Genomic DNA, 26,924 nt, shown 5'->3' on the forward strand with positions numbered 1-26,924 from the left:
CCTGCGCCCCCGGAGCCGCTCCGGGGCACCTGCCCGGATCCCAGCCCGACTGCCCTGAGTGGTGACAGAGGCGACAGAGCCCTGCGAGGGTCCCAGCCCGGCTGCCCTGAGTGGTGACAGAGGTGACAGAGCCCTGCGAGGGTCCCAGCCCGGCTGCCCTGAGCGGTGACAGAGGTGACAGAGCCCTGCGAGGGTCCCAGCCCGGCTGCCCTGAGTGGTGACAGAGGTGACAGAGCCCTGCGAAGGTCCCAGCCCGACTGCCCTGAGTGGTGACAGAGGCGACAGAGCCCTGCGAAGGTCCCAGCCCGGCTGCCCTGAGTGGTGACAGAGGTGACAGAGCCCTGCGAGGGTCCCAGCCCGGCTGCCCTGAGCGGTGACAGAGGTGACAGAGCCCTGCGAGGGTCCCAGCCCGGCTGCCCTGAGTGGTGACAGAGGTGACAGAGCCCTGCGAAGGTCCCAGCCCGACTGCCCTGAGTGGTGACAGAGGCGACAGAGCCCTGCGAGGGTCCCAGCCCGGCTGCCCTGAGTGGTGACAGAGGTGACAGAGCCCTGCGAGGGTCCCAGCCCGGCTGCCCTGAGTGGTGACAGAGGTGACAGAGCCCTGCGAGGGTCCCAGCCCGGCTGCCCTGAGTGGTGACAGAGGTGACAGAGCCCTGCGGAGCTGCCCAGCGCCACGGAGGGATTATTCGGGCAGCGGGAATACTTTGGAAGCGGGCAGTGGAGAGCGGCTCTTTGCCCCCCTCCTTCCCTGCCTGCGAGAAAGGAGTTGCCCAACCTGGTCATGAGACTTTTCCAGACTTCCCAAAGAGGCTCCTGAAGTTGTGACACGGCACCAACCCCCCCAGAGCAGACACGCAGTCACGGGAGATGGAGAATGAGCTTGGCAAATCTGTGGACAATCAAATGGACAAATACATGTAATATTTTGGAAGTTTTCTTGCTCTCTTTGTTTTTATTCTGCTTCTTTTTTTTTTTTTTCTCCCCTAGCCTGATGTAGCCGTGCTGTTAACCCTTTCTCGCCCTCCCCTCCTCGATTTAGAGTTACAATAATGGGGAAATCAGAAAGTCAAATGGATATTGTGGAAAAATCGACCAAATCTGGGAAGAAGCCCTGGAGCTTTGTGGCCATCGGGCTGGCTGTCCTGCTGCTCCTCATGACTTGTGCTGCCGTCGCCCTGGTGATCCTCTATGCCAGCAGCAGAGGTAAGAAACTGGCAATAATCTTCCCCTTCCCTCTGCAAACAGCAAAAAAAGTCATTTTTTTTCCTCAGAGCTAAATGAAAACAAAAATACAGGGAGACCATGAGGTCCCCTCTGTGGGGGACTGAGCTCTCTCTGCCTAGCTCCCAGCTTGTGCACAGAGATTATGTTGGCTTTCACTTACATTTTGAATTATGCTCTGTTAGACTCTATGCTTTTATTTAATTCCCTGCAATTTGTTGTTTTCAGAGCTGTTTTGACAAAGCTGATGTGCTGTTTTAGAGGGAAGGTGTGTGTCTGTGTGTGAGGACTGACATTTCCTTATTTTATCCAAGCACAAGCCAAGATTCAGCCTTGCCAGGGTTTTTAAAGCAACAGTTGCTTTAAAACACTTCTAAAAACAATCCCCCTGAAGGGGAAATTGCTTATTACAATGTGAAAGCTTAAAAAAAAAAAAAAAAAAGCCACTTGATGCTGAGGAAAAGGAGATTTTTAAATATTCCATCAGGCAGTTGGATCTCTGAGTGTGATTGGCTTCAGTGACTTGAATGCGAATATCTTGCCAGAAACCTGACATTGAGGCACGTTATTTTGAAGTGTTTTGCCTAAATATTTTAACTGCAGAGCACGCTTGGTAAAACCAAAGTTTTCCCACTGGCAGAGCAAGTGCAAAGTCCCACTTGCAAACCCTGTGAAGCAGCTCTGCCTCATGTTTGTCACTTCCATTCAAGTCTCGTGGGTTGGGAGCTCTGTGGAAACACTGGAGAGGGAAATTAAAGTGGGGACAGCAAAACTGGAGCAAACCACAGCAGTAAAACACACTATCTCTGCCTCCCCTGCTGCAGGGAGCTGCATTTTCAGCACTTGTGAGTGAAACACTGCACAACCCTGAGCAATAATTCAGGAAAAAGCTTTGCTATTGTTCACTCCTTTTGCTACCAACACCAGGCAAAATCTGAGTGTTTGGCATTCATAAAGTTCATCAGAAAGTTAATTCTATTAGCTCAGGAGAGGAGAGGAAAGAAATTCCCCAGAGCCAGGTCCTGGAGGAGGAGTTTCTGTATCAGACACTGAGCTTGGCAGGGTTTTGCTGCCTGCATGCAGAAAGGATTTGGGAAATCTGCCCCACATCCTTTGCTGGCTCCAGGCAACGCAGAATCCAGATATTAACAATATTTACCCAAGTGTGGGTCTCATCCAAACCCAGGGGCAGAGTCTGTGCTCACTACACGTGGTTAAGGAAGGTTTATCTGTGAGAAAACTGGTCTAAAACCTTAAAATCTAAATATTTTTCTCAGGCTCATATCTGCAATTAAACTTTCCCTGGAAGTGTTGCCCAGGCTGAGCCCTGAGTGCAGGGCTGATGTCCTGCTGCCCTGTGCTCCCCACACCCCACCAGATGTGTCCAGCTGTGCCTTGGAGCCACTTTGTGCCTCTGTGCCCATCCCTGCTCACAGCTGGAGCAGCCACCAGCTTTCCAGTGGGGAAAGGAAATTCTAGGTGGGAAAGGAAATTCCAGGTGGGAAAGGAAATTCCAGGTGGGAAAGGAAATTCCAGGTGGGAAAGGAAATTCCAGGTGGGAAATGAGATTCCAGGTGGGAAATGAGATTCCAGGTGGGAAATGAGATTCCAGGTGGGAAATGAGCAGCAGGAGCTCCATCCTCACAGGGCACTGTCCACATGCACTGCCAGGGTCAAGAGCTGAGGCAAAAAGAGCTCTTCAGACTCTTCCTGCTGCAGAAATATCTTTTTATTTTTATTATTTGTCTTGAAAAGTTTTGTCCCAGTGCCCCCCTTAGCTCTGTTTGGCTGTCACAGTTCAGCCCGTTCCCAATGCCCAGGCAAAACCTCAAATCCTTTTTCCCCATGGGAAAAGCACCTCTGGCTCAAAGCTGTGCCACAGAAATCCCACAGAACAGGGGGAAAAAACCCCCACAAAACAGGAAAAAAACCCCACAAACCAGGAAAAAACCAATGGGGCTGAGCACCCTTCACTGATTCAACCACCAGTGTTATCCTGGGAATCTCCTGTTGCTAATTCCACTGAAATGTTAATTTTGGAACCTGCATGGGACACTGGATTGCTCACTAAGAGCAGGTCCAGATTTCTCACTCCACCTTGATGCACCCTTGATCAGAATGAAACTCCCCAGGCTTCTAAAAATCATTTTGTTTGGCTTGTAATTAGGAATTAAATTAGGAAACTGAAGCGCTGCCTGTCCTGCTTTGCATTCCCTTTTATTTTTTTTAATTTCTAAAGGCATGTTCAGGCTTTGTGGTTCAGGGAGAGTATTTTTCTGCTTGTATACATCTTGCAGAAGAGCACTGTGGGGCATGGAATGGGCCTGTGGGCACAGCAATAATTCCTGGAGTTCTGGTAATGCTGACTGGGATTTTTATCTCTATTCCCAGCCAACAAAAACACTCCAGCTCTCACAGCAGTGCAGTTACAGAGCTCTGGACACAATCTGGGGATTTTTGACATCCAAGGAACTTTTCAGACCCCAAAACCTAAATAAACTGAAAGAAAACATAGGAAGAATAAAGTAATATTTGGGTGACAGGTTCTCAATCCTTCCCTGCCCCATCTCAGCAGCTTTTTCACAGCTCCCCCTCAGCATTTCCTGAACCCAAACCTCCTCCCTTGCTGGAAAGTCACAGCCTGAGGAACATCTCAAACCTTCCTAGTGACACATCAAATCACTCAGCAGCTCCTCCAAACAACTCCCAGCCTCACCCAGCAGCTGCTCCTGTAATTCTGGTTATTCCCTTGAATTTCTGGCTCTGAGCAGGAAGGTTCACTGATGGTTTTGTGGCTGCATCCCCAAAAGTTGTCCCTGCTGGCTGTCAGGAAGGTCCCAGCCCTCTGCTCTCTCCAAACAAACACAAACCAAGCAGCACCTTGTTCTGGGGGTGGTTTTTAACAAAAAAAAACCACATTTTTCCCCTGCTTTTCCTGTGCTGAATGTGATTGTTGTGCACTCAAATAAAATTGACCCCAGCCTGCTGAGCAGGAGCAGGATCTGAACTAAAAACTGAGCTGGGGGCTGAGCTCTGGCTCCTCTCCTTCAGTGCTGCTCAAATGTTCCTCTGGAGCCCTCCCTGAGGAGCCAGCTCCTGAGGGGAGATGCAGAACTTCACCAGGTGGCAGCTGCCACAGCAGGCAGGGTGACATTTGGGTGGCAGGGCTCTGCTCAGTCCCAGGCAGGTGGAGCCACACGAGTGCAGAGCAGCCACGGGGAGTGACAGCCCATGCAGGGCCTCAAAAATGGGCAAAGAAACACAACAAACACCCCAATTCCTGCTTCTCACCCCAAAGTCTGGCTCAGCCCTGGCTCTAGGGAAGAAATCCTAGGAAAGCTGGGATAAAACCAAACGTTTGTGTTCTGCACTCCACCAGGCACAGGCAGCCCCTGAATTTGGCAATTCCTTTATTTGCTGCCAGCAAATTTCTGCTCTAACAGCAGCAGGGGCAGCTTGCAGTGCCAGAGGAGCTCTGAGGAAAGGGAAGGTAGAGAGAGGTAAAAGCTCCCACGTGAGTGGTGACAACTGTGGCTCTAATTGTCACCGTGTGTGCCATCCCCAGCCATCTGTGCTCCTCCAATGACACCAAACACAAGCTGTGTCCTCCAGAGCCCTGCAGGAGGCTTGGCTTTTGTTCTCTTTAAAAGGAGATTCAGCAAGGCTCTGGAAAAGCAGTTTGGGATGAAAAGCACCATCACTCCAAAAAAAGAGCTGCTCCAGGGGCTGCAGCCACCAAAAGATGCCACAAGTTGATTTTTCTGCTCCTGGTGGTGGCCAGGGAATGAGGAGACACCAAACACAAGCTGTGTCCTCCAGAGCCCTGCAGGAGGCTTGGCTTGGCTTTTTTTCTCCCCAAAATGAGCTGCAGGAAAGCTCTGGAAAAGCAATTTGGGATGAAAAGCACCATCACTCCCAAGGGGAGCTGCTCTAGGGCTGCAGCCACCAAAAGATGCCACAAGTTGATTTTTCTGCTCCTGGTGCTGGCCAGGGAATGGGACAGGGCTCAGGGGCTCCTCGTGAGTCCAAATTAAGGCAATAAAATCCTCTGGAGTGACCCCAGAGGGTCTAAAGCATGTCCCAGCTCTCAGGTGAGCAGTTCACCTCTGAGGTGCCTCATTTCCCTCATTTTCTTCCATTTGGAGCAGACCCTCAGCTCAGGTCATTTCATTTATCTCCATTAAAGCTTCTCTGGCCTGATCAATTCTCTGCTGCTGCTGTGTCAGAGTGAGATGGATGCCAGAGCAGGAGCCCCTCTGTCACTGCAACTCAGCCTGTCAGCAAGGCTTCACCAGGGGGGAAAACAAACAGAGAAATACCTGTGCTTCTGCTGAGAACATGGGCTTTGTTCTAGAAAAGTAATTGAGATAAATAAATAAATAAATACCTGTGCTTCTGCTGAAAACCCGGGCTTTGTTCTAGAAAAGTAACTGAGATAGATAAATAAATAAATACCTGTGCTTCTGCTGAAAACCTGGGCTTTGTTCTAGAAAAGCAATTGAGATAAATAAATAAATAAATAAATAAATAAATAAATAAATAAATACCTGTGCTTCTGCTGAAAACCTGGGCTTTGTTCTAGAAAAGTAATTGAGATAAATAAATAAATACCTGTGCTTCTGCTGAAAACCTGGGCTTTCTTCTAGAAAATTAATTGAGATAAATAGAGAAATACCTGTGCTTCTGCTGAAAACTTGGGCTGTTGTTCTAGAAAATCAATTCAGATAAGTAGAGAAATACCTGTGCTTCTGCTGAAAACTTGGGCTGTTGTTCTAGAAAATTAATTCAGATAAGTAGAGAAATACCTGTTTTTCTTCTGAAAACTTGGGCTGTTTTTCTAGAAAATAAATTCAGATAAATAGAGAAATATCTTTTTTTCTTCTGAAAACTTGGGCTGTTGTTCTAGAAAATTAATTCAGATAAGTAGAGAAATATCTGTTTTTCTTCTGAAAACTTGGGCTGTTGTTCTAGAAAATTAATTCAGACAAGTAGAGAAATGTCTGTGTTTCTGCTGTAAATGCTCAGAGCATTTTAATAGCTTGTCTAAAAGGGAACCCACACTTTGAGTAGGCTGTGGAGGCAGTTAGCAGGTAGAGAAGATGGTCTTATTCTCCTTCCAGGAGAGATAAAACTCACTGTCAAGACTGTGTTGTGCTGCTGCCAATAGATTTTCCTCAAAAACTCCCAGATTTCTTCACAGTTGTCATCTGATGTCTTTGACAGGCACCAACATTCCCTCTCCTGCTCTCAAACCCCTGAGCTGTCACTGGGGTGGGGCTCTGGTGAGTGGCTCTGGGAGCAATTCCCTTCCAAACCAATTCCATCTGCTTTCCTCCTCTCCTGCAGGCTCCCACTATGGCACCAACTCGGGCAACATCTGCACCACCCCTGGCTGTGTGACTGCAGGTAATGGGGGCTGGGAGTCACTGCTGCACAGGGGAGGCTTGGTGGGCTGCTACTGAGCCTGAAAAGGAGATAATCCAGAGTTTAGGATGAAAAGGAATGAGATTTCCCCTGGGGTAAGGAATATCATTGATAAGAGGCACAGGAAAATTCCCAGCGTGGCAAAGGTCACGGACTGACCAACTCAATCTGTATCTGTAAGCAGAATAAAACTCCCTTCAGACTGAATTTTCTCTCTCATGGGGCTTTCACCTTCTTCTTTGTGGTATCTACCCCTCAAGAGAGGTGAGACTCCAGCACAGATGTTCCCAACAGCCCCCTGGGAGCACTGGTTCCTTGGGCAGGCCCTGAACTGGAGCCCAGGGGAGGACTGGGCGCTCTTCCCTGCAGGGTCTTGTGCTCTGGGACAACTCTTCTGCCATTCCACACCTGCCATCCAGATCTGCCATTCCACACCTGCCATTCCACATCTGCCATTCCACATCTGCCATTCCACACCTGCCATTCCACACCTGCCATCCAGATCTGCCATTCCACACCTGCCATTCCACACCTGCCATTCCAGATCTGCCATTCCACACCTGCCATTCCACACCTGCCATCCAGATCTGCCATTCTCCCACTGCCATTCCCACCTGCCATCCATGATCGCCATTCTCCTGCCATTCCACACTGCCAATGCATTCCACACCTGCCATCCATCTGCCATTCTCTGCCATTCCCACCTGCCATTCCCACGCATCCCATGCCATTCCACCTGCACCATCTGCCATTCCACACCTGCCATTCCACACCTGCCATTTCCCACCTGCCATCCAGATCTGCCATTCTTGCTCTGCCATTCTCCCTCTGCCATTCTCTTCCTCTGCCATTCCACATCTGCCATTCCACACCTGCCATTCCCCACCTGCCATCCAGATCTGCCATTCTCCCACTACCATTCCCCACCTGCCATCCACATCTGCCATTCCACATCTGCCATTCCACACCTGCCATCCAGATCTGCCATTCTCCCACTACCATTCCCCACCTGCCATCCACATCTGCCATTCCACATCTGCCATTCCACACCTGCCATCCAGATCTGCCATTCTCCCACTGCCATTTCCCACCTGCCATCCAGATCTGCCATTCTTGCTCTGCCATTCTCCCTCTGCCATTCCCCACCTGCCATCCAGATCTGCCATTCTCCCTCTGCCATTCCACACCTGCCACTCAGATCCATTTCCAAGCAGCAAACAGGATCCCTCAAGTCATGACATGTGGCAGTGAGTCTTGCCAAGCAGCTCCTTGAGTGTCTCCAGCGGTCCCAGAGGTTCCTGGGCACTCTGTAGAATTCAGCTCTCCAATTTTGCTGCCCAGCTGCCAGAATCATCCAGAACATGGATCCCACAGCTGACCCATGCCAGGATTTCTACCAGTATGCCTGTGGGGGCTGGCTGAACAGGCATGTGATCCCAGAGACCAGCTCCAGATACAGCATCTTTGACATCCTGAGGGACGAGCTGGAGATCATCCTCAAAGGTAGGGATGAAGCTGCTCCTCCCCAGAAACCTGGGTTGATCTCAGAGGTTCCTCACTGCTCATCAGACAGAGAATTAAACTTGCACAGAAATGCTGATTGGGATTTTTTTCCCTCTGGTCCTTTTATCTCTACATCTCTCACTACACCCATTTTGTGGGGACAACCAGTTCCCACTAAAAATGACCCAGAGGTGGTTGGGTGCTGACTCCAAAAGGAGCAGGACAAGCTGGCTGCAGGTCCTTCCTCCTGACCCTTTCTTCATTATTAGCATGAAGAGCTCTCTAGTTTGACAGTAATTGCAGCCTACACCCACAGCCCTGAATCCTCAGGGATTGCTGTAGAATGATCAAAGGTCTCCAGGGCACAAATCTCACTGCAAATGTTCCTTCCCCAGGTGTGCTGGAGACTGCAGACCAAGGGGACAGAGAAGCATTTCAGAAAGCTAAAATCCTTTACAAGTCCTGCATGAATGAGAGTGAGTGTCTTCTTGTTCCATCAATTCCCCTGCTCAAAACCAGGGGGTACAGAAAAACCAAAGCATTTTTAGCAAAACCCAGTCAATATCCATCCAATCCATGTGGCCTTGACAGGAAAATTCATCTTCAGATGGATGAAAATGCCTTGGTATTTCATTAAACCTCAAAACACCCCTGTGGGATGGGGAAAGGATGGGTGCTGGGTACCCACCCCTGGTGTGGATGCAAAGCCTTTCCTTCAGAAGGCACAAACCTGGCCCAGCTCATCCTTCCCAAACCAGCCCACTCCAAACCAGCCCTGGAAGTATTCCAGAAGTCATAATTATTATGGATAATTATTATTATTACACAGAAGTCTTTTCATTCCTTTTCTGAAGACTAACATAGAATGGCTTCAGGATATCTCTTATTTTTTGCCATGACACACTCACTTGCAAAATTAAGCTGTTAGCTATAACCTATTTTCCTAATTTTACCTATTTTTCCTAATTTTATTTTTGTATGAAAACAATGCAGAATTTGTCTTTGCTCCCTCAGGTCTCATAGAGCAACGAGATTCCCTGCCCCTGCTGGAGGCCTTGAGGATGGTTGGAGATTGGCCAGTGGCTTCTGCAGACTGGAGTCAGACCAAAGGTAGTGCTGGGCCTGGGAGGGCTCACTCAGAATTATTTACTGGAGCAGGGAGGCCTCTGTCACCAAAATAAATCCTTCCATTTTCAGTTTCTCTTCCCAAACAGAAGTCAGGCCCTCACACATTTAACACTCATTGATCCATTTAAACAGATCTCCAGAATTTCAGCTTGTGAACTGTCCAACTTCAATCACTCTGACACAGATTGACAAATTAACTCTATTTTTTTTTTTTTATTTTATCTCCCAGAGCCAAGCTGGAGCATGGAGGAAACCCTTTCCATCATGAACTCCAGGTTTAACAAACGTGTCCTCATCGACATGTTCGTGTGGAATGATGACAGGGATTCCAGCAGACACATCATTTATGTAAGAAAAAAAAGGACAAGGGAAATTTTTATATGCCAGAAAATCACCATGGATCATTGTTTACACTGCAGACAGATGAGCTTTGAACAACAGTGGTAAAATGCAGGCAACAGTTCTGTACCCTGAGTGTCAGATCGATCTCAAAGACATTTTGGGAAATGTTTTATGGCAGCATAATTTTTGTTTCAGCAAAAGAAATCAGGATCAATGGAACTTTTGCTGATTTACAGCATTTAAGGGCTTGTAATTCAAAAATGAGGATGAGGTTTCATATATGGTAGGAAACCATGGGTTTAAACCACAGAAGGAGTGTTTCAGAGTTTGGTGGTGAATGGTTGTGCAAGAGGTCCAGCCCTAAAGTTACTTAAATTAGGTCTCCATGGTTACTGAAAGATTTTGATTTTTAACCCAGACTAAATGCACCCTGTCCTTACCTGGAAGCCCAGAGATGAGAGCTGTACCCTCCTCCTCCTCCTCCTCCTCCCCCAACCCAGGAGAGCCCAGATTCTCCGGGTGTGTGGCAGTGGTGTCACCCAGCCCTGCCAGGGTGGCACTCACAGCATCTCCTGCTGCCCCTCAAGGATTCCTTTGCACAAGCCCAGCTCCCGCTCACCACTAACCAGAGAAATGCATTTTCCTTCAGATTGACCAGCCAAGTTTGGGAATGCCATCCAGGGACTACTACTTTAATGGGGGCAACTATCAGAGAGTGAGTATCCTTTATTTTGATTGACTCTGTGCCTCTAAATCAACTTTATTCCTTATCCCTGTGCTCCCAAAAACCCCAGCACGGGAATTCTCACTCTGTGTAACCATCACAACTAGACTGGGACATTCTTTGCTGTGCTTTTTTCCCTAATTAAGCCAACATTTTGTAAAGTTTACAAAAGGACTGAACAACAGGATAAATATCAAGCCTGCCCAGAATTGGCCAACTCATGAAGAAGGTTATGGGAAAATAAAATTGTGTTTTCTAGCTTAGACAGTCTCTCATTTTGAAGGACAGCTTCACATTTTCAGTGCAGGGGATTTGCTTGTGTCTTCCTCTGAATCCCTGATGCTCAGCAAGTAAAAATCTGCTGCCACTTACCCTCCCCTTCCCCCAAAATTACACGAAATTGTGAGAGATTATTTTCTAGCTGCTTTCCTCTGCCAATGCTCAGGGCAAAACCACTGATTCTGCAAAAACACTGTTTCTGTAAATACACAGAAAGCTGCTGCAAACAGAGCCAGATAATTTGTCTGTTTCCAAGATGAAAATACTGCTTTAGCACATTTTATTTTCCTCAATTATGCCTTGCTAACAAAGAGTATTTGCAGCCCAACATCAAACCAATTTTCCTAACAAGAATGGAAGGGAATACAGAGGGACAACAATCAGCATTTGAGACTCTTTTGTCTCGTGGCTGTAAAGGCAGATGAAAACATCAGTGGGAAGAGTTTTCTTCTCACTTGAGTGTGTCTGACTACACTTTATAGAGAATTTAGCTAAAATATAAATAAACCCTGTGAGGTTTACAGGAGATTGTCCCCACACCTTCTGGGCACCTTTAGGAGCTGCCAGGTCCTGGGACAAAACAATCTCCTTGAAATGGAAAAACGTGGAAAGCTGCTGACCCAGGAATCTCCCCTGCAAGGGTCACCTCCCCAGCAGAAAAGAGGGATGTTTTGGCATTGGGGCATGAAGGTCAGACCTAGATTGGCTTGGAGGAGGTAGGAAATCAGGTACAGTGCAGAGACAATCCTAAAGCAGAGAAAGAAAACCAGCTCTGCTCAATCCAGCTTTAATTTGAAGGCCCAAAGCAGGGGGGCTGAGGCTGTGCTTTTAATCCTAATGACCAAGGAGGAGACACAACCCCTTTTTATTTGTGTTTACCAGCTCGCTGCCCCCAGACAATGAGCCCAGCTCTGATGACCCAAACTCCCCCTGTGCTTAGTCCAGCATCTTTTGGCAAAACTCCTCCCGAGGCCTGGGGGAGCCTGGCCTGATTAAGGCTCAGCATTCAGCCTAAAACCACAAATCATCATCTGGAAGTGCCCAGACTCAATTTCACCACAACCACCGTGTTTATCTGGCTTCCAGGGTCTACAGAGGGAGAAAATTAGGAGAGCAGGTAGCATCAGGTTTTTCCTGCATCAGGGATCAGCAGCCAAATGTCTTCCCAAGGCTCTTTCTGAGGCACAAATCAGTCAGAGCCTCCCATCAGGAATAAAGCAAAGGTGCCACTGGGAACTGCCTGAAACAGAGCTTTCCTTTCAGACACCAAAACCAGACCTGAGAAGATTTATGGTATTACTTTCAGAGAGCTCAGCCCTTCTCTGTTCACCCTGGAATTTTGGATCAGTGTTCCCACAGTGTAACTCAAAGCACAGAGCCTCCTCTCTGCCCAAGCAGTAATTCTAACTCAGAATGCCAGGCTTGCATGGCACAGAGAAGCAGAATTTTTTTTGTTTTGAGGCTGGCAAGTGCCCTGTGAGGTATTCATGACAAAGAGAATGCTTTGCTGAATGAGAAATGTGAAGATGAACCATGGAAATAGGGAAGGGACTGTTCACAAGGGCCTGGAGTGACAGCACAAGGGGGAATGGGTTCAAACTGACAGAGGGCAGGGTTAGAGGGGATATTGGGAAGAAATCCTTCCCTGTGAGGGTGGGTGTGCCCTGGCACAGGGTGCCCAGAGAAGCTGTGGCTGCTCCTGGATCCCTGGAAGTGCCCAAGGATGGGTTGGGAAGGGCTTGGAGCACCTGGGATAGTGGAAGGTGTCCCTGCCATGGCAGGGGTGGCACTGGATGGGCTTTGAGGTCCTTCCAACCCCAGCCATTCAGGGATTCTATGGAATGATGGCCAGCAAACCTTTCCCACCTGTTCTGTGTCCGAGTGCAGGTGAGAGAAGCCTACCTGCAGTTCATGGTCACCATTGCCAGAATGATCCGGGAAGACAAGAACGTGTCCAGAGATGATTCCTTTGTCCAGGAGGAGATGGCAAAGGTCATGGAGCTTGAAACAGAGATTGCAAACGTGAGTAGAGAGGTCAAGGACTCCTCAGGAAGCTGTGGGGGGCAAGGGGTGAGGGGGAAGAGCCTCTTGCTGGTGTGTGCAGCAGTTTTCAATGCAGCAGAAAACCCACAGACCAGAACAAGTGGGGGAAGAAAACTTTCTGTGCCATGAGCAGCCCAAAAATCAGAGCCTCTGTGACTCTAATTCTGCCTGCTGTGTCCACTGCTGCTGTGCTGCTCCAGTCCCAGCCTTATTTCTATTTGGAACTCTTCTAAAGCAGATCATTCCCCTCCTGCCAACCATGCACTGGGATAACACCAGGCCAGGCTCCCTTGCATCCTTAAAAACCCTAAAAATCCCCCAGAAATCCTTCCATTCTAAAGAGGACAGAGGGAACCACTTGGCTCAACACATTATTGAATAGGAGGGACCCAGGTTCCTGTACTGAATTTTTGGAAGCAGCACTGGGCACAACCAAACGATTTTCCTTCTCCCCCAAACAAACTGTTTAATCTGAATATTATTGGAGTGTGTGTATGTGCACCTGCATGTGATTTCAGCCATTGATATTTCTGTCAGTTGATTCCAGTAATAACCTTGTGAATGTCCTCAGGCCACCACCCCAGCAGAGGAAAGGCACGATGTCACCTTGTTGTACAACAAAATGACCTTAGCAGAGCTGCAGGAGAAGTTTGCATTCAATGTAAGTGTTTCATGAGCAGTCTCATACTTCAGGGTCTCTTCATTACATGCCAGTCCGAAATGGCTTTGTGAATTGGTCAGTGCTTCAACAGAGAGGTATCAAATCATTCCCATTCCTGATTTTGCCTTCAGAATCTCTTTATAAAGGCTTTGTCCTACCAAACAGCTGCATTCAAGGTCATAAGACTGTCAAAAGTTACTGAGGCATTTAATCATCCAACCCTGGAATGTCTGTCTGTTAAATTCTGCCCAGGGATTTAACTGGACCTTCTTCATCCAACGTGTCATGTCTTCAGTGGGTGTCCAGGTGGACCCAGAGGAGGAGGTGGTGGTCTATGGGATGCCTTATCTGCAAGAGCTGAAAGCAATTATCTCCAAGTACTCAGCCAGGTAAAGGACCTGCAGGATAGGTAGGACAAGAGTCACAGAAGGATTGCTGAAATGTCAATTATTGGATCCCCCCTTGCTAGTTCTGAGCTTCTGAGGGAAAACGAGACCCCTGTAAAATACAGGAAATTCCTTTGGAGGTTTCAAATTCCAAATACTGCAGCTCAAGGTGTCTCACTTGCTGCTAGCTTAGAAAAGGTTAAATGGGAAGAAAAAAACACATGACAGGCTTAGCTCTTGTTTTCTTCTAGAAGAAAAATAAGAAATGACTCCCAGAACAGACATGACAGCCCAGTCCTCAGGATGACTCTGCAGTTCAATGAGATGCTGTGACACCCACCCAGGACTGGCAGCAGGGATTTCCTTCCTTGTCTCCATCCCAAATGGAGATTCCCCTCTGACTGCCTGCCCTAGAGCTGGTTTTTACAGGGGGTTAAGCTCAGCTTTGCTTTCCCACACAGCACCATCCAGAACTACCTCATCTGGCGCCTGGTGATCGACCGCGTCAGCAGCTTGAGCCGGCGCTTCAAGGACGCTCGGGCCAGCTACAGGAAGGTATTTCCTCCCTTCACAAAGAGGAGAGCACAGCTGCCACCAAACCCAGCCTGCTCAACCCAAAATCCCTGCCTGGCGTTTGGAAAGAGACCAACTTTAGGCTCCCTCCCAGCCCAAACCATTCTACATTCTGTATTACATCAGGGGATCCTCGAACAAGCCCAATCCCAGCAGTGGGAACCCTTGGGGTAATTTAGGTGGTGGTTTGAGAGCTTTGGGTTAATTTGGGCGGTGGTTTGAGAGCTTTGGGTTAATTTGGGCAGTGGTTTGAGAGCTTTGGGTTAATTCGGGCAGTGGTTTGAAAGCTCTGGGTTAATTTGGGCGGTGGTTTGGAACCTTTGGGTAATTTTGGCAGTGGTTTGAAACCTTTGGGTTAATTTAGGCAATGGCTTGAAACCTTTGGTTAATTTAGGTGGTGGTTTGAGAGCTTTGGGTTAATTTAGGGGGTGGTTTGAGAGCTTTGAGTTCATTTGGGCAGTGGTTTGAAAGCTCTGGGTTAATTTGGGCAGTGGTTTGAAACCTTTGGGTTAATTCAGGTGATGCTTTGAAAGCTTTTGGTTAATTTAGGCAGTGGTTTGGAAGCTTTGTGTTAATTTAAGCAGTGGTTTGGAACGTTTAGGTTAATTTAGGCAGTTGTTTGGGTTAATTTAGGCAGTGTTTGGGTTAATGTAGGCAGTGTTTGGAACCTCTGGGTTAATTTAGGCAGTGTTTGGGTTAATGTAGGCAGTGTTTAGGTTAATGTAGGCAGTGTTTGGAACCTCTGGGTTAATTTAGGCGGTGTTTGGGTTAATTTAGGCAGTGTTTGGGTTAATGTAGGCAGTGTTTGGGTTAATTTAGGCAGTGTTTGGGTTAATTTAGGCAGTGTTTTGGAACCTCTGGGTTAATTTAGGCAGTGTTTGGGTTAATTTAGGCAGTGTTTGGAACCTTTGGGTTAATGTAGGCAGTGTTTGGGTTAATGTAGGCAGTGTTTGGAACCTCTGGGTTAATTTAGGCAGTGTTTGGGTTAATGTAGGCAGTGTTTGGAACCTTTGGGTTAATGTAGGCAGTGTTTGGAACCTTTGGGTTAATTTAGGCAGTGTTTGGGTTAATGTAGGCAGTGTTTGGAACCTCTGGGTTAATTGAGGAGGAGGTTTGAAGAGCTGCAGGGCAGGGTTGATGTGGGCTCTGGTGCTGCAGGCCCTGTACGGGACCACGCTGGAGGAGGCGCGCTGGCGGGAGTGCGTGAGCTACGTCAACAACAACCTGGAGAACGCGGTGGGAGCCATGTATGTCCGGGAGACTTTTGCTGGTGAGAGCAAGAGGATGGTATGTAGTTTACCCTTCCTACTCCTGTACATCCACTGTGGTGGCAGCTCTCTGGTCAGAGAGAGAGAGAAAGCGAGATGAGCTTTGCCATCAGTCGGCCTGGGAAGCTTTAGGGAGCTGGAGAGAAAGGATTCGGAGCAATCTGCACCTGGTGTTTTGTAAGAAGGTGTTTGCAGCCCATAAGGTTGTTTGCAAATGGGTGTCTCGTTAATTAGCAATGGTGTTTTGATTAAGGGACTAATCAGGTCCACCTGTGGTGAGCTAGATTATAAAAAGGAATGGGTTTTTTGAGAAAGGGAGTGAGCCTTCTGAATGCCTTGGGAGGCTGTGCTGCTCATGGCTCAACAGCAGCACATCCACAGTGCCCATTCCCTCTGGTGTCAGCTCCCTGGTGTTTGCCTGGGAGAGCTCTCCACCAGTCAAGAAGGTGCAAGGACTCATTTGTGAGGCTCTTTTGTGTCATTGTTGTATTAAGAGCAGCAAGAAGCAAACAGCATTTGATTGCAAAAGCTCGGAAGGCATAAAGCAAAACTCTGTTACCAAACTCCCCATATTTATAGGCAGGATCATTCACCCAGAACCCGACTGGTTCTCAACAATTTCTCATGCCATTGGATAGTTAGGAGCAACACTTTCTTGTACATCTCTCTCTATAAAAACCACATACAACACTCCACCTAAATACCAGGTGCACACACCAAGATAAGAATTTTAATTCTTTTCTCTGAGCTTCTCACAGCTTTTCCCAGAACGATGCCTGGGAAAGTTATCTGTTTCCCTCCCTGACCAAACTGTCACACCCACACTTTTAGGGGCTCAGTCCCATGGTTTAGAGCACAGAATTTGGAGACGTGGCCTTCCAGCAGGAAGCTTTTCATCCCTCCTTAGCTGTGCCTGGGAATAGGGCATGGGAATGATGAGTGTCTCCCTGGCTCTCTTCCAGGTCCGAGATTTAATAGAGAAGATCCGTGAAGTGTTCGTGGAGACCTTGGATGAGTTACAGTGGATGGATGAGGCATCCAAGGAGAAAGCTCGTGAGAAGGTCAGACATAACAAAGAACTTCAGTTTTCCCTCATGGACATGAAATATTTGGAATTTTGTAGTATTATCACCATATCCAGCTTCTCCACAAACAAGAGGCAAAGAGGACACTATGATCCTGTTACATTGTCCTTTCCTTTCAACCCTTTGTTAGCCCACATCAATAAAAATGCCAACTGGATATGACGCAATTCCCCCCCCCCCAAAAAAAAAAGACATTTCCAACTTTTAATTGACCTCAGGACCATCAGCACCATTCCAAAGCCAAGAAAAAACCCCAAACATTTAACTATTCTTTGTATTGTGACTTTGGTAAAAACAACCCAACAAGAGTGTGGGAGCTCAGCCCATCCCTCCTGATGTCCAGAGCTACCCAGAGAACCCTTGGGGGGCTCGGGAGCCTTGGAATGGTGCCAGAAGCACTTGGTGGATGGATTTTGATCCATCTGGGGATGTGCCACCAATGTGTGAGGAGATGGAACCTGTGGGAATCACTCGGGTGGGAATGGTGAAGGGAAGACATAGTTATGGAGTAAATCCCAGATTTTGGGGTTTGGGTACAGGGGGGTTGTGGAGACAAGATGGAGCAATCAGGGCGTGTCACAAGGCTCTTCTTTCTTCTTCTTGTCATCCATCTGCTGCTGTGGTGTTGGCACTTGGGGATTGGTCTGGGGTGAGGGTGCACTGGGTGACGAGGGTGACAGGTATTGGGGATAAAAGGTAAATCTGATATTTGTAGTTTTTGTTATAAAAGATGTGCCCGCCTTGGGGGTGGTCAGAGTGCCTTTGGCTGCCCTGCTGGTCAGATCCAGGTCGGGCAGAGAAGGGACTTTGTAGATAAGAAACAATAAACAATTCTGAAAACCGAAAAAACCCAGAGTCCAGACTCATCTTTTGAGACCCAGTGTGCAAAGAACCATCCTAAGCGTGTGTGGGAGCAGAGATGAACAGCCCAACCCCATACAAGAGCACACCAACAAAACTCACAATTAAGAGGAAACATTCAACTCTTTTCTTCCAGGCAATGGCAATCAAAGAACAAATTGGCTACCCAGATTACATTTTGGAAGATCACAATGAGAAACTGGACCTGGAATATGCCAATGTAAGTGTTCAGTGCTCATCTCACCAAATCCCTCAAAATAAACCCCTGCATTTGCTCTCTTGCCTCTGGAATGTTTGTACCTGTGCAACTGCCCTTCCCAAGGACATTAAAATGAACACATTGATAAATAACTGGTGCAAAGAACCAACTATTCAGTGAAGCCACGCAACCAAAACGTTCTTTAGAGGGCAGTCAGTGGGACGAGGAGTTCCTCTTCCTGCTCAGCTGACCGATGTACTTGGACCCCTGTTTGTGCAGTTGAACTTCAGTGAACACAGCTACTTTGAAAACATCCTGGAAAACCTGCGAGCTGGGGCCCAGAAGAGCCTGAGAAAGCTCCGAGAGAGGGTTGACCAAGATATGTGAGTTTCCAGACAGAGCCACAGACACCACTGAAATTCTGGGTTCGTGGTGGGGGTGTTCAGCTCGTGCTGTGGGTACCTGGGGGTGCCTGTGGCTGAGACAATCAAGGAATTAAACAATTCTAAGGGAAATGCAAAATGCTTTTCCCTTTGGATGTTGTGTGTTTGGGATGAAAGCTGCCCATAAAGAAGCCACCAGCTATTTCCTGGTGGCAGCTGTGACCAATGCACCCTTTTCCCTACATGAATTCTTGCCTTACATAATCTCTTTATAAGGGTTTTCCTTCCTGTAACAAGGTTCTTCCTTCTCCTAACAAGGAAATTATATTTCTTTAGATATCCATATATACATTCCTGAGAATATATATGACATATATATAGATTTATAGCACATATATGTGTGTAAACAAATATATACAAATACATATATAGAGAGAGATATAGAGATGGATATAGATATGTATAGAATGAGATATAATAAATAGATATAAGATATAATAATATAAAGATAAATATAAATATAAATAAATATAGATATATGAATATATAGATATAGAGAGAGATGATATTATAGATATAGTTATATAGATATAATAAATAAGATAGAGATATAATTAAATATAAATATAAATATAATATAATATAAATAGAATATAAATAGAATATATAATATAATATAAGATAGATATCAGATTATAGATAGAGATAGAGATAGATATAGATGATAGAGATAGAGATAGAGATAGAGATAGAGATATAGAATGAGATAGAGATATAGAATAGATATAGTAGATAGATGTAGATATAGGTAGAGATAGAGATAGAGATATATTATAGATATAGATATATAAATAGATATAAATAAATAATCCCTGAAGGGATGATATCCTTACAATCCTTCCTATATACCTTGCACTTTTTAACCAGAATTAAATTTCAAAACTGTCTGGGGAATAAAACCATGGTGACTAACTGTGTGCAACGTTTATTTTCAGATGGATAATTGGAGCTGCAGTGGTCAATGCATTCTATTCCCCCAACAGGAACCAGATAGGTAGGTTTAAACACTTTTAACCAGCTGATTTTTGCCACACAACACTCCAGAGGATTCCATCCAGGAATTGTGGGCGAGGCTGCCTGGCTGTTCAGCTCAAGCACTTTGTCGATGAAAATTCAGCTCCCCAGTTTTTCACCCTGTCACTGAACAGCCTTGGGTTTGAGAGCCTGGCTCAGCCCCCAGAGAACACCCCCAGTGTGTCCTGGGCTGCTCCTGCTGCTGAGTTCACAGCCCGTGGGGCAGCCCTGCAGCCTGCTCTGTGCATGGCACTGCTGAGAGCCACCCAGAGCTGACTGTCAATGCTGCTTGGGTCTCAAACTGGGAGATAGTGTAGCTGCAGATGTGCTAAATTAAACCTTTATTAACTTGTCATCTTTCATTTATCCAGAGAGAAACAATTCCACACGAGGCATGAGCTTGTTTCTAATCACTTTATATTTTCTGTTCCTTCCTGACCCTTTCACCAAGCAAACAATCTGTCTGCCAGTGATGCAGAATTAAGCCACTTTACAGCATTTCCCCCTTTCTCCCTGTCTTTGCAGTTTTTCCTGCTGGGATTCTCCAGCCCCCCTTCTTCAGCAAGCACCAGCCCCAGGCCCTGAACTTTGGAGGGATTGGGATGGTTATTGGGCACGAGATCACTCATGGCTTCGATGACAACGGTGAGGAGGTGGCTGAAAAAGTGTTTTTATTTCAGCTAAAACTGGTGGCAGGCACGGCAGGGGTCAAAGTGCACTGGGACTGAAGATCCCTGCACAGCCACATCCAGCTCAGCAGCACCAGGAGCACACTGGGAACACTCTGGGGAAAGTTTTGCAGGGAGTGTTTCCTGGACAGAGCACAAGAAATGAGCAGGTGTTTAAAAAAAATTGAGGCAACGACAATTCTCAGGGAAAAAATGTTATTTTTACAGCGTCAGAAACACAAAACAAGCAGATCCACGGGCTCCTGAATACAGTGAAATCTGTGGACAACATTTTTGGGATAGAACAAATGTCAGTAGTGTCTTAAAATCCCAGGAGAGTTTGTTTTTTTGACCCAAATGCTTGAAATAAATTGGCTTTTTTAAGTTTCTCAAATGCCATGTAAAAGAATTTGGGGGAAAAGCTCTCTTCTGCCTCTACCAGTCAGGAGTTTTTTCCACGTGGTATTTTTAGTGCTCTTTAAGTTCATGCAGATGAAAAATAAACACACTCTCAGACACTGAGGTCTAGAGCAAAGAAAAGCCTTGTTCTAGCCAGAGAGCCCAGAACACAAACTCCAGAACTGCAATTCCAGCTTTAAATTCTCTATAAACTTCAGTTCTGTGACAGAACCAGCACCTCAGACACCTCAGAGCTGAGGGAAGGTTCTGTCACACCTTATCTGCAAAACCCACCTGGAAACAAAGCCAGGCCTTGGAGCTGTCCCTGAAGTCAGGGCTGCAGACTGAACAGGAAATCAGGGAATAACAGAGACCACAACTCCTCTCCCTTGTGACAAAGAGAATAAACTGTGCCCAAAATATGTCTGAGCACCTAAATTCAAGGAGGAAAGAGGGAGTGCAGCTCCAGCATCCCAGCTGCTCCACTGCAGCTTTAAAATCTTGCTCAAATCTTTCCTTTTGTCCCTGGGCTTTCCTGCAGGTAGGAATTTTGACAAGGATGGGAACATGCTGGACTGGTGGAGCAACTTCTCAGCTCTGCATTTCAAGGAGCAGTCGCTGTGCATGGTGCACCAGTATGGGAATTACACCTGGGAGCTGGCAGGGGGACAGAACGTGAGTGACACCACCACAGCTCTGGCTTTGCACCAACACTGACTTTAACTGGGGATCCCCATGGGGGATAAGCCCAACCCCAGCTCCCACAGGGCTGGGATGAACTGGGGACACTGGTGTGGCCCAGAAAGCCCAGGGTCTGTGTGCAGTGAGGTTCTGTCCATGTTATATCTGTGTCTGCTCCAATCTGCACCTCTGACCCTGGGATTTGTTTCATTTCATTCTCTCTCGTCCCAGCACAGCTTCCCTCTGCTCCAGGCATGTCAGGCTGTTGTATGGCTGACCTGTCATTCTTAGAGCTGCTGATTTTATTGACAATAGAGTAAATAAATTATTCTTTTTCCAGGTCAGTGGCATAAGCACATTAGGAGAAAATATTGCAGATAACGGAGGAGTCCGACAGGCTTATAAGGTAATCCTCAAACACCCTGTGAGCAAACTTTACCTGTTCTATGCTAAAAAAATGGACAATTAACATGCAATTAGCATATTCCAAAAGCTAAAGCCTCAGCTGCACAGCTGGAAGCTCATGTGGCCACAGCTTGCTGCCATTCCTGCACCCAGGAGCAGCCCAAGGGTGGAGCTCAGGTGTGAGCAGGGAATGCTCTTCCCTACAAAAATCCCTAACAGATGTCACAGTAAAAACCTTTCCCTTTGGTGTGAAGAGTGTTTATGGAACACCCTGAATTTTTAGAAATTTAAATCCCAACCTTAAGGGACACCATTCCAATGAATTACTTCGTTAGCATTGCTCAAAAAGCCATCACAGATGTGGAAGGGATGTGCCTGCACATGGAATCCTTGGATGTTCTGTGGTGCTGGATCTCTTTGTACCCTCAGCTCTCCCTTCTGTGCTTTGGGCCTGCCTCAGGTGTGAGCAGGGAATGCTCTTCCCTGCAGAGATCCCTAAAAATATCACAGTAAAAACCTTTCTCTTTGGTGTGAAGGGTGTTTATGGACACCCTGGATTTTTGGAAATTTAAATCCCAACCCTAAGGGACACCATTCCAATTAATTGCTTCATTAGGATTGTTCTAAAAGCCATGACAGATGTGGAAGGGATGTGAGAACAACCATGGATTCCAGGTGTGACACAAAGTGCCTGCCCATGGAATCCATGGATGTTCTGTGGTGCTGGATCTCTTTGTACCCTCAGCTCTCCCTTTTGTTTCGTGCTTTGGGCCTGTCTCAGGTGTGAGCAGGGAATGTTCTTCCCTACAAAAATCCCTAACAGATGTCACAGTAACAGCTCTTCTCTTTGCTGTTTTGAGTATGGTGTTTCTAGAACACCCTGAATTTTTGGAAATTTAAATTCCAACTTTAAGGGACACCATTCCAATTAATTGCTTCATTAGGATTGTTCAAAAAGCCATCACAGATGTGGAGGGATTCCATGTGTGCCTACCCATGGACTCCATGGATGTTCTGTGGTGCTGGATCTCTTTGTACCCTCAGCTCTCCCTTTTGTGCTTTGGGCCTGTCTCAGGTGTGAGCAGGGAATGCTCTTCCCTGCAGAGATCCCTAAAAATGTCACAGTAAAAACTTTTCTCTTTGGTGCTTTGAGTATGGTGTTAATTTAAAATTTAAAATTCAAATCCCAAGCCTAAGGGACACCATTCCAATTAATTATTTCATTAGGATTGCTCTAAAAGCCATCACAGACATGTAGGGGACGTGTGGGGTGACACAAAGTGCCTGCACATGGACTCCATGGATGTTCTGTGGTGCTGGATCTCTTTGTACCCTCAGCTCTCCCTTTTGTTTCATGCTTTGGGCCTGCCTCAGCACCTGAGAGGCTGCAGAAGCAGAATGTTGGGAATTAACCAGCATGAGGGCACATTAACTTGTCTCCACCATGTCAATATTCCTAAAAAAAGCAAATTGGCCAATTAATGTGCAACAATAACAGGTAATGGATTTAACATTGAGCAAGGTTGTTATCTGCTATTTAATGAGCAGTTACCTGAAGGGAGAAAAATCATCACTGTAGAGAAGCAGAGGAGATTTAACACTTTATTTACAGATATAAATTCCTGTAGAAAGAGTCCATGAAGTCAACAGTGCTTAAGCTGACAGCTTTTTCATCAAATTCTCTGCCCTGTTTGTATTAGAGAGAGAAGGTGTACACAAATACAGAAGGGAAGCATGCTGGTTAATGCCTGTGCTGACTAAAATCCCTCCTCCCGTTCAAAATCCTCCTGCTGCTCCTCTGAGTTGATCTGTGATTATTTCCAGGCCTACCTGAAGTGGCTGGAACAGGAAGGGAAGGAGCCAAAGCTGCCTGGACTGAACATGTCCCACAAACAGCTTTTCTTCCTCAACTTTGCCCAGGTGAGAACACCCAGGGCTGTGCCTCAGGCCCTTGGGCTTTGCTGGGGCAAACACCTGGGGACATCAAGGGCAGATAGATCTGTCCCAGAGCACCAGATCTTGATAAAACAAAAGCTAATTAATAAATAATTGCATCTATTCTGCCTCTCTATAAAACGGACCCCAGGGATATCCCAGCAAACTGGGAAAGCTGAGAGGTTCCCAAAGGAATTCCCTCCAGTTGTGAGCCACTAATGATGAATCTCCCTGTGCAGGTTTGGTGTGGCTCCTACAGACCAGAATATGCCAGCCAGTCCATCAAGACAGATGTTCACAGCCCTCTGAAGTACAGGTGGGTTTTAATTTGCTAACTCACACCTCTCTTCATTCAACCCCTCTCACCAGGACAGCACAGGAGGGTCTGATGCCACACAAGATAACTCCTGAGTCATTTCCTGATTTTCTCCCCTGGCTTCCAGGACACTGCTGGAGAGCATTTACCTATTCCTGACCTCAGGAGAATTTGCCAATCCACAGGGTGTGGATTTGCTGGGTCCCCAGGATGAGGGAAGAGATCAATCTGACTCCATGTTCTCAGCAGGCTGATTTATTACTTTATGATATTATATTCTATTAAAAGAGTGCTATACTAAAACTGTAAAGAGAATAGAGAAAGGATACAGACAGAAGGCTTAACAAGAATGAATAATAAAAACTCGTGGCTGACTCCTTAGTCTGACACAGCTGATGGGGATTGGTCATTAATTAGAAAAAATTCAGATGAAACCAATCAAACCTGCACCAGTTGGTAAAGGATCTCCAGACCACATTCCAAAACAGCAAAACAGGGAGAAGCAATCACATAATTATTGTTTTCATTCTTCTCTGAGGCTTCTCAGCTTCCCAGGAGAGGAAATCCTGGTGAAGGGATTTTTCAGAAAATATGGCAGTGACAAAAGGGGATGGAGCAGGACCAAACCCACTCTGTCCTGGCATTTCACTGCCCATATTACCTACATTTCCTAAAGCATCTAAATGCTTAAACTCCCATCTTCTGAACTGCACTCAAGCATTTAAACTCCCATCTTCTGAACTGCACTCAAGCATTTAAACTCCCATCTTCTGAACTGTACTCAAGCATTTAAACTCCCATATTCTGAACTGTACTCAAGCATTTAAACTCCCATCTTCTGAACTGCGCTCCAATTCTGAGGTTCCAAGCCTCTTTCTGTTCTCCAGAACAGCCTTTTGCCAATCCATAGGGGATGGAGCAGGACCAAACCCACTCTGTCTTGGCATTTCCTTGCCCATATCACCTATATTTCCTAAAGCTAATCCCATATTCTGAGCTGCACTCAAGTTCTGAGGTGTAGGATTGTCAGGGGTAGGACGGTGGGGACAGATGGAGACGAGAGATCTCTGCAGACAGGTGGTGGAACTTGGGGTTTATTGCAAAGGGCCTGCTGGGAGCTGCCAGCCACAGCTCAGAGCAGGGCCCAAAAAGAGAGAGAGAGGTAAAGAGAGGGCTACAGAGGATGAGAGAGTGAGATAGAGTAAAATAGAGCGAGGTTCCCGTTACAATACCATAAATCTTCTTCTGTGCTGAATATTCCAATTCTCACTAACCAATCTAGTCCAAGATACAAATCCTACAGCATTTACACACAGCCTATAAGAATCATTACATTACCACTCTGTGTTACATTTTAAACCCTAAAAACTCCTCTTTGGGCCCTTCTGCCAAGCCAGCAGGGTCTGCTCTGACCCCTGGACCTGCCTGCAAGCAGAGGGTGTTGTTCCATCCAAAGGGGATTCCCTTCAGCCAGCCACGCCATCGTTTTCCAGGTGTTCAGTAACTGAGGGATCTCAGAGCTTGCTTTCATTTCAATCTCACTTAAAATTTCTACATCCTCAAAATCTTTTGCCAGGCAATCACATTTATAAGGCTTTCCTGTCTCACCCTCCCCACCACGAGGCCCCAAACCCCTTCCTGCTCCCCAGAACAGCATTTTCCATGTGAACGAGTCCCTTCTCTTTGCTCAGGGTGATGGGCTCCCTGCAGAACTTTGAAGCCTTCTCCGAGGTGTTCCACTGCCAGAAGGGCACGGCCATGCACCCGGCGGGGACGTGCCGCGTGTGGTGACCCAGCGTGGCACCTGCTGACACCACAGCCAGCTGCTGGCAGGGATGTGCCCGCTGTCCTGCCCAGCCCCAGCCAGCACTGCAGGGGCAGCTGCTGCAGGGAGAGCCAGGCAAGCCCTCAGCTGTGCCAGGGCCACTGGGAAGCAGCGGGGATGACGGGGATGGAGCCCGGGATCACGCCGTGTCCCCGGGCTCAAGGACTGTTTCCAAGGACATCCTGACTGTTACTGAGACACTGCTTCAGGGTTACAAGGACTCGTTCTCACACAAGGAAACAAAACCAACAAGCAGCCACGGATCTCTTTTGCAGAAAGGAATAATAATTTTAATTTGTCAGCCCCGCTTTCTGGGGCTGGGCAGTGCTGTCTGAGACGTTCCACCGCTCCCTTTGCAGCGTTCTGGTTCTGTTTCTGCTGCATTTTTCCCCAGGTCAGGTTAGAGCTGGTGTAAACTCTCGTGCTGTCTGTGCCCCTGCACTTTGATCACTGCTGTGTTGCTCCTGGATTGCTGTTTGTGGTGACAGTGAGCTCTGTGTCGAGATGCCTGTCGCACTCTCCTCCTGCACTTGAGTTCCTCTCTGCTCCAAAGAACCCCCTTCAAGTGAGGCATCACAACAATTATCTCATTTTAGGAGTACAAATTCTGTCTTTATGGTTAAATTACAGGGTCCCACCCTTCAGAGATATATTTAAAATGATGCTTATTCTTGTAGGAAGTGTATAAAATACCTTTTGCCAAATAGCAGATATGTATCCATGGAAACAATTAAGCTGGTTTTAATCCTGTGCCTTTTTATTTTGCCATAGGCTATTTTTCAGTATTTACACTTGAAAATGTAACATGTATTAATTTATAATAAAATGTAAAAGGAAAAAAACAACGGTGGTGAATTCAGCAAGGATTTCCCTGTGGAGAATATGAGGGGGCTTTCCTTGGCAAGCATCCTACTCTAATGAGAATATCTTAAACTTCCACCATTTAACAGTAGTTTTCCATATTATTCCAGCAAATGCTTTTCTCTCTAGCACGGGAATCACAGGGCAGTAACTGCCTGTGTGACTCTGCAAAATCAAATCTCCTCTCCAAAAGGAGCCCTGGAGATGAGCCACCAAAAGTTCTGGCACATGCAGCTGTTCAAGGGACAACTAAAATGTTATCTGGGCTTGGGAGGGTTAACTCCGAGTGAACCATCCCAGCCCATGGAAGTTCCTCTCTGTTTTCATGTTAGCTAACCCCACCTCCCACTGCAGAACACTCCCCAGTTTGTGTCCAAGCTCCCCCTGCAGCCCCTGACCCACACACACAAACTGGAGAGGAGAGAAACGGCCCTGAATTCCTGCTTGTGGGGTCCATCTGTCCATCTCTGCTCCCACACACACCTGGGATGGTTCTTGCACACTGGGTCTCAAAAGATGAGTCTGGACTCTGGGTTTTTTTGGTTTTCAGAATTGTTTATTGTTTCTTATCTACAAAGTCCCTTCTCTGCCCGACCTGGATCTGACCAGCAGGGCAGCCAAAGGCACTCTGACCACCCCCAAGGCGGGCACATCTTTTATAACAAAAACTACAAATATCA

General features: G+C 46.8%; 1 protein-coding gene and 1 long non-coding RNA gene across 18 annotated transcripts; one reads left to right on the forward strand and one right to left on the reverse strand.

Moving 5' to 3' along the window:
* Window positions 1–26,188, forward strand: MMEL1 (membrane metalloendopeptidase like 1). 17 transcript variants are annotated; one of them, XM_050982664.1, is made up of 27 exons: window positions 1–122; window positions 175–226; window positions 279–330; window positions 383–434; window positions 487–917; window positions 1,040–1,203; window positions 6,568–6,627; window positions 7,987–8,148; window positions 8,544–8,624; window positions 9,163–9,258; window positions 9,506–9,624; window positions 10,268–10,333; window positions 12,509–12,643; window positions 13,236–13,325; window positions 13,578–13,714; window positions 14,173–14,266; window positions 15,443–15,571; window positions 16,515–16,613; window positions 17,635–17,718; window positions 17,977–18,080; window positions 19,076–19,134; window positions 19,680–19,799; window positions 20,763–20,896; window positions 21,243–21,308; window positions 23,132–23,227; window positions 23,482–23,558; window positions 25,250–26,188. In XM_050982664.1, the coding sequence occupies exons 5-27, from the start codon at window positions 868–870 to the stop codon at window positions 25,347–25,349; spliced, it is 2,322 nt and encodes a 773-aa protein (XP_050838621.1). In that variant the 5' UTR covers window positions 1–122; window positions 175–226; window positions 279–330; window positions 383–434; window positions 487–867; the 3' UTR covers window positions 25,350–26,188. The 17 variants fall into 17 exon arrangements, with proteins under 17 accessions (XP_050838621.1, XP_050838622.1, XP_050838611.1 ...); XM_050982665.1 differs by having other exon boundaries at window positions 175–245; window positions 298–434; XM_050982654.1 differs by having other exon boundaries at window positions 279–434.
* LOC127060351 (uncharacterized) lies at window positions 14,903–15,416 on the reverse strand. Its single transcript, XR_007779289.1, has 3 exons — window positions 15,323–15,416; window positions 15,140–15,241; window positions 14,903–14,952 (listed from the first exon to the last, which is right to left on the reverse strand). It is a non-coding gene; the product is annotated as an uncharacterized LOC127060351 (long non-coding RNA).
* Window positions 26,189–26,924: the final 736 nt, after the last annotated feature.

The sequence above is a fragment of the Serinus canaria genome, chromosome 21, assembly GCF_022539315.1.
Source record: "Serinus canaria isolate serCan28SL12 chromosome 21, serCan2020, whole genome shotgun sequence".
NCBI classification, from domain to species: domain Eukaryota; kingdom Metazoa; phylum Chordata; class Aves; order Passeriformes; family Fringillidae; genus Serinus; species Serinus canaria.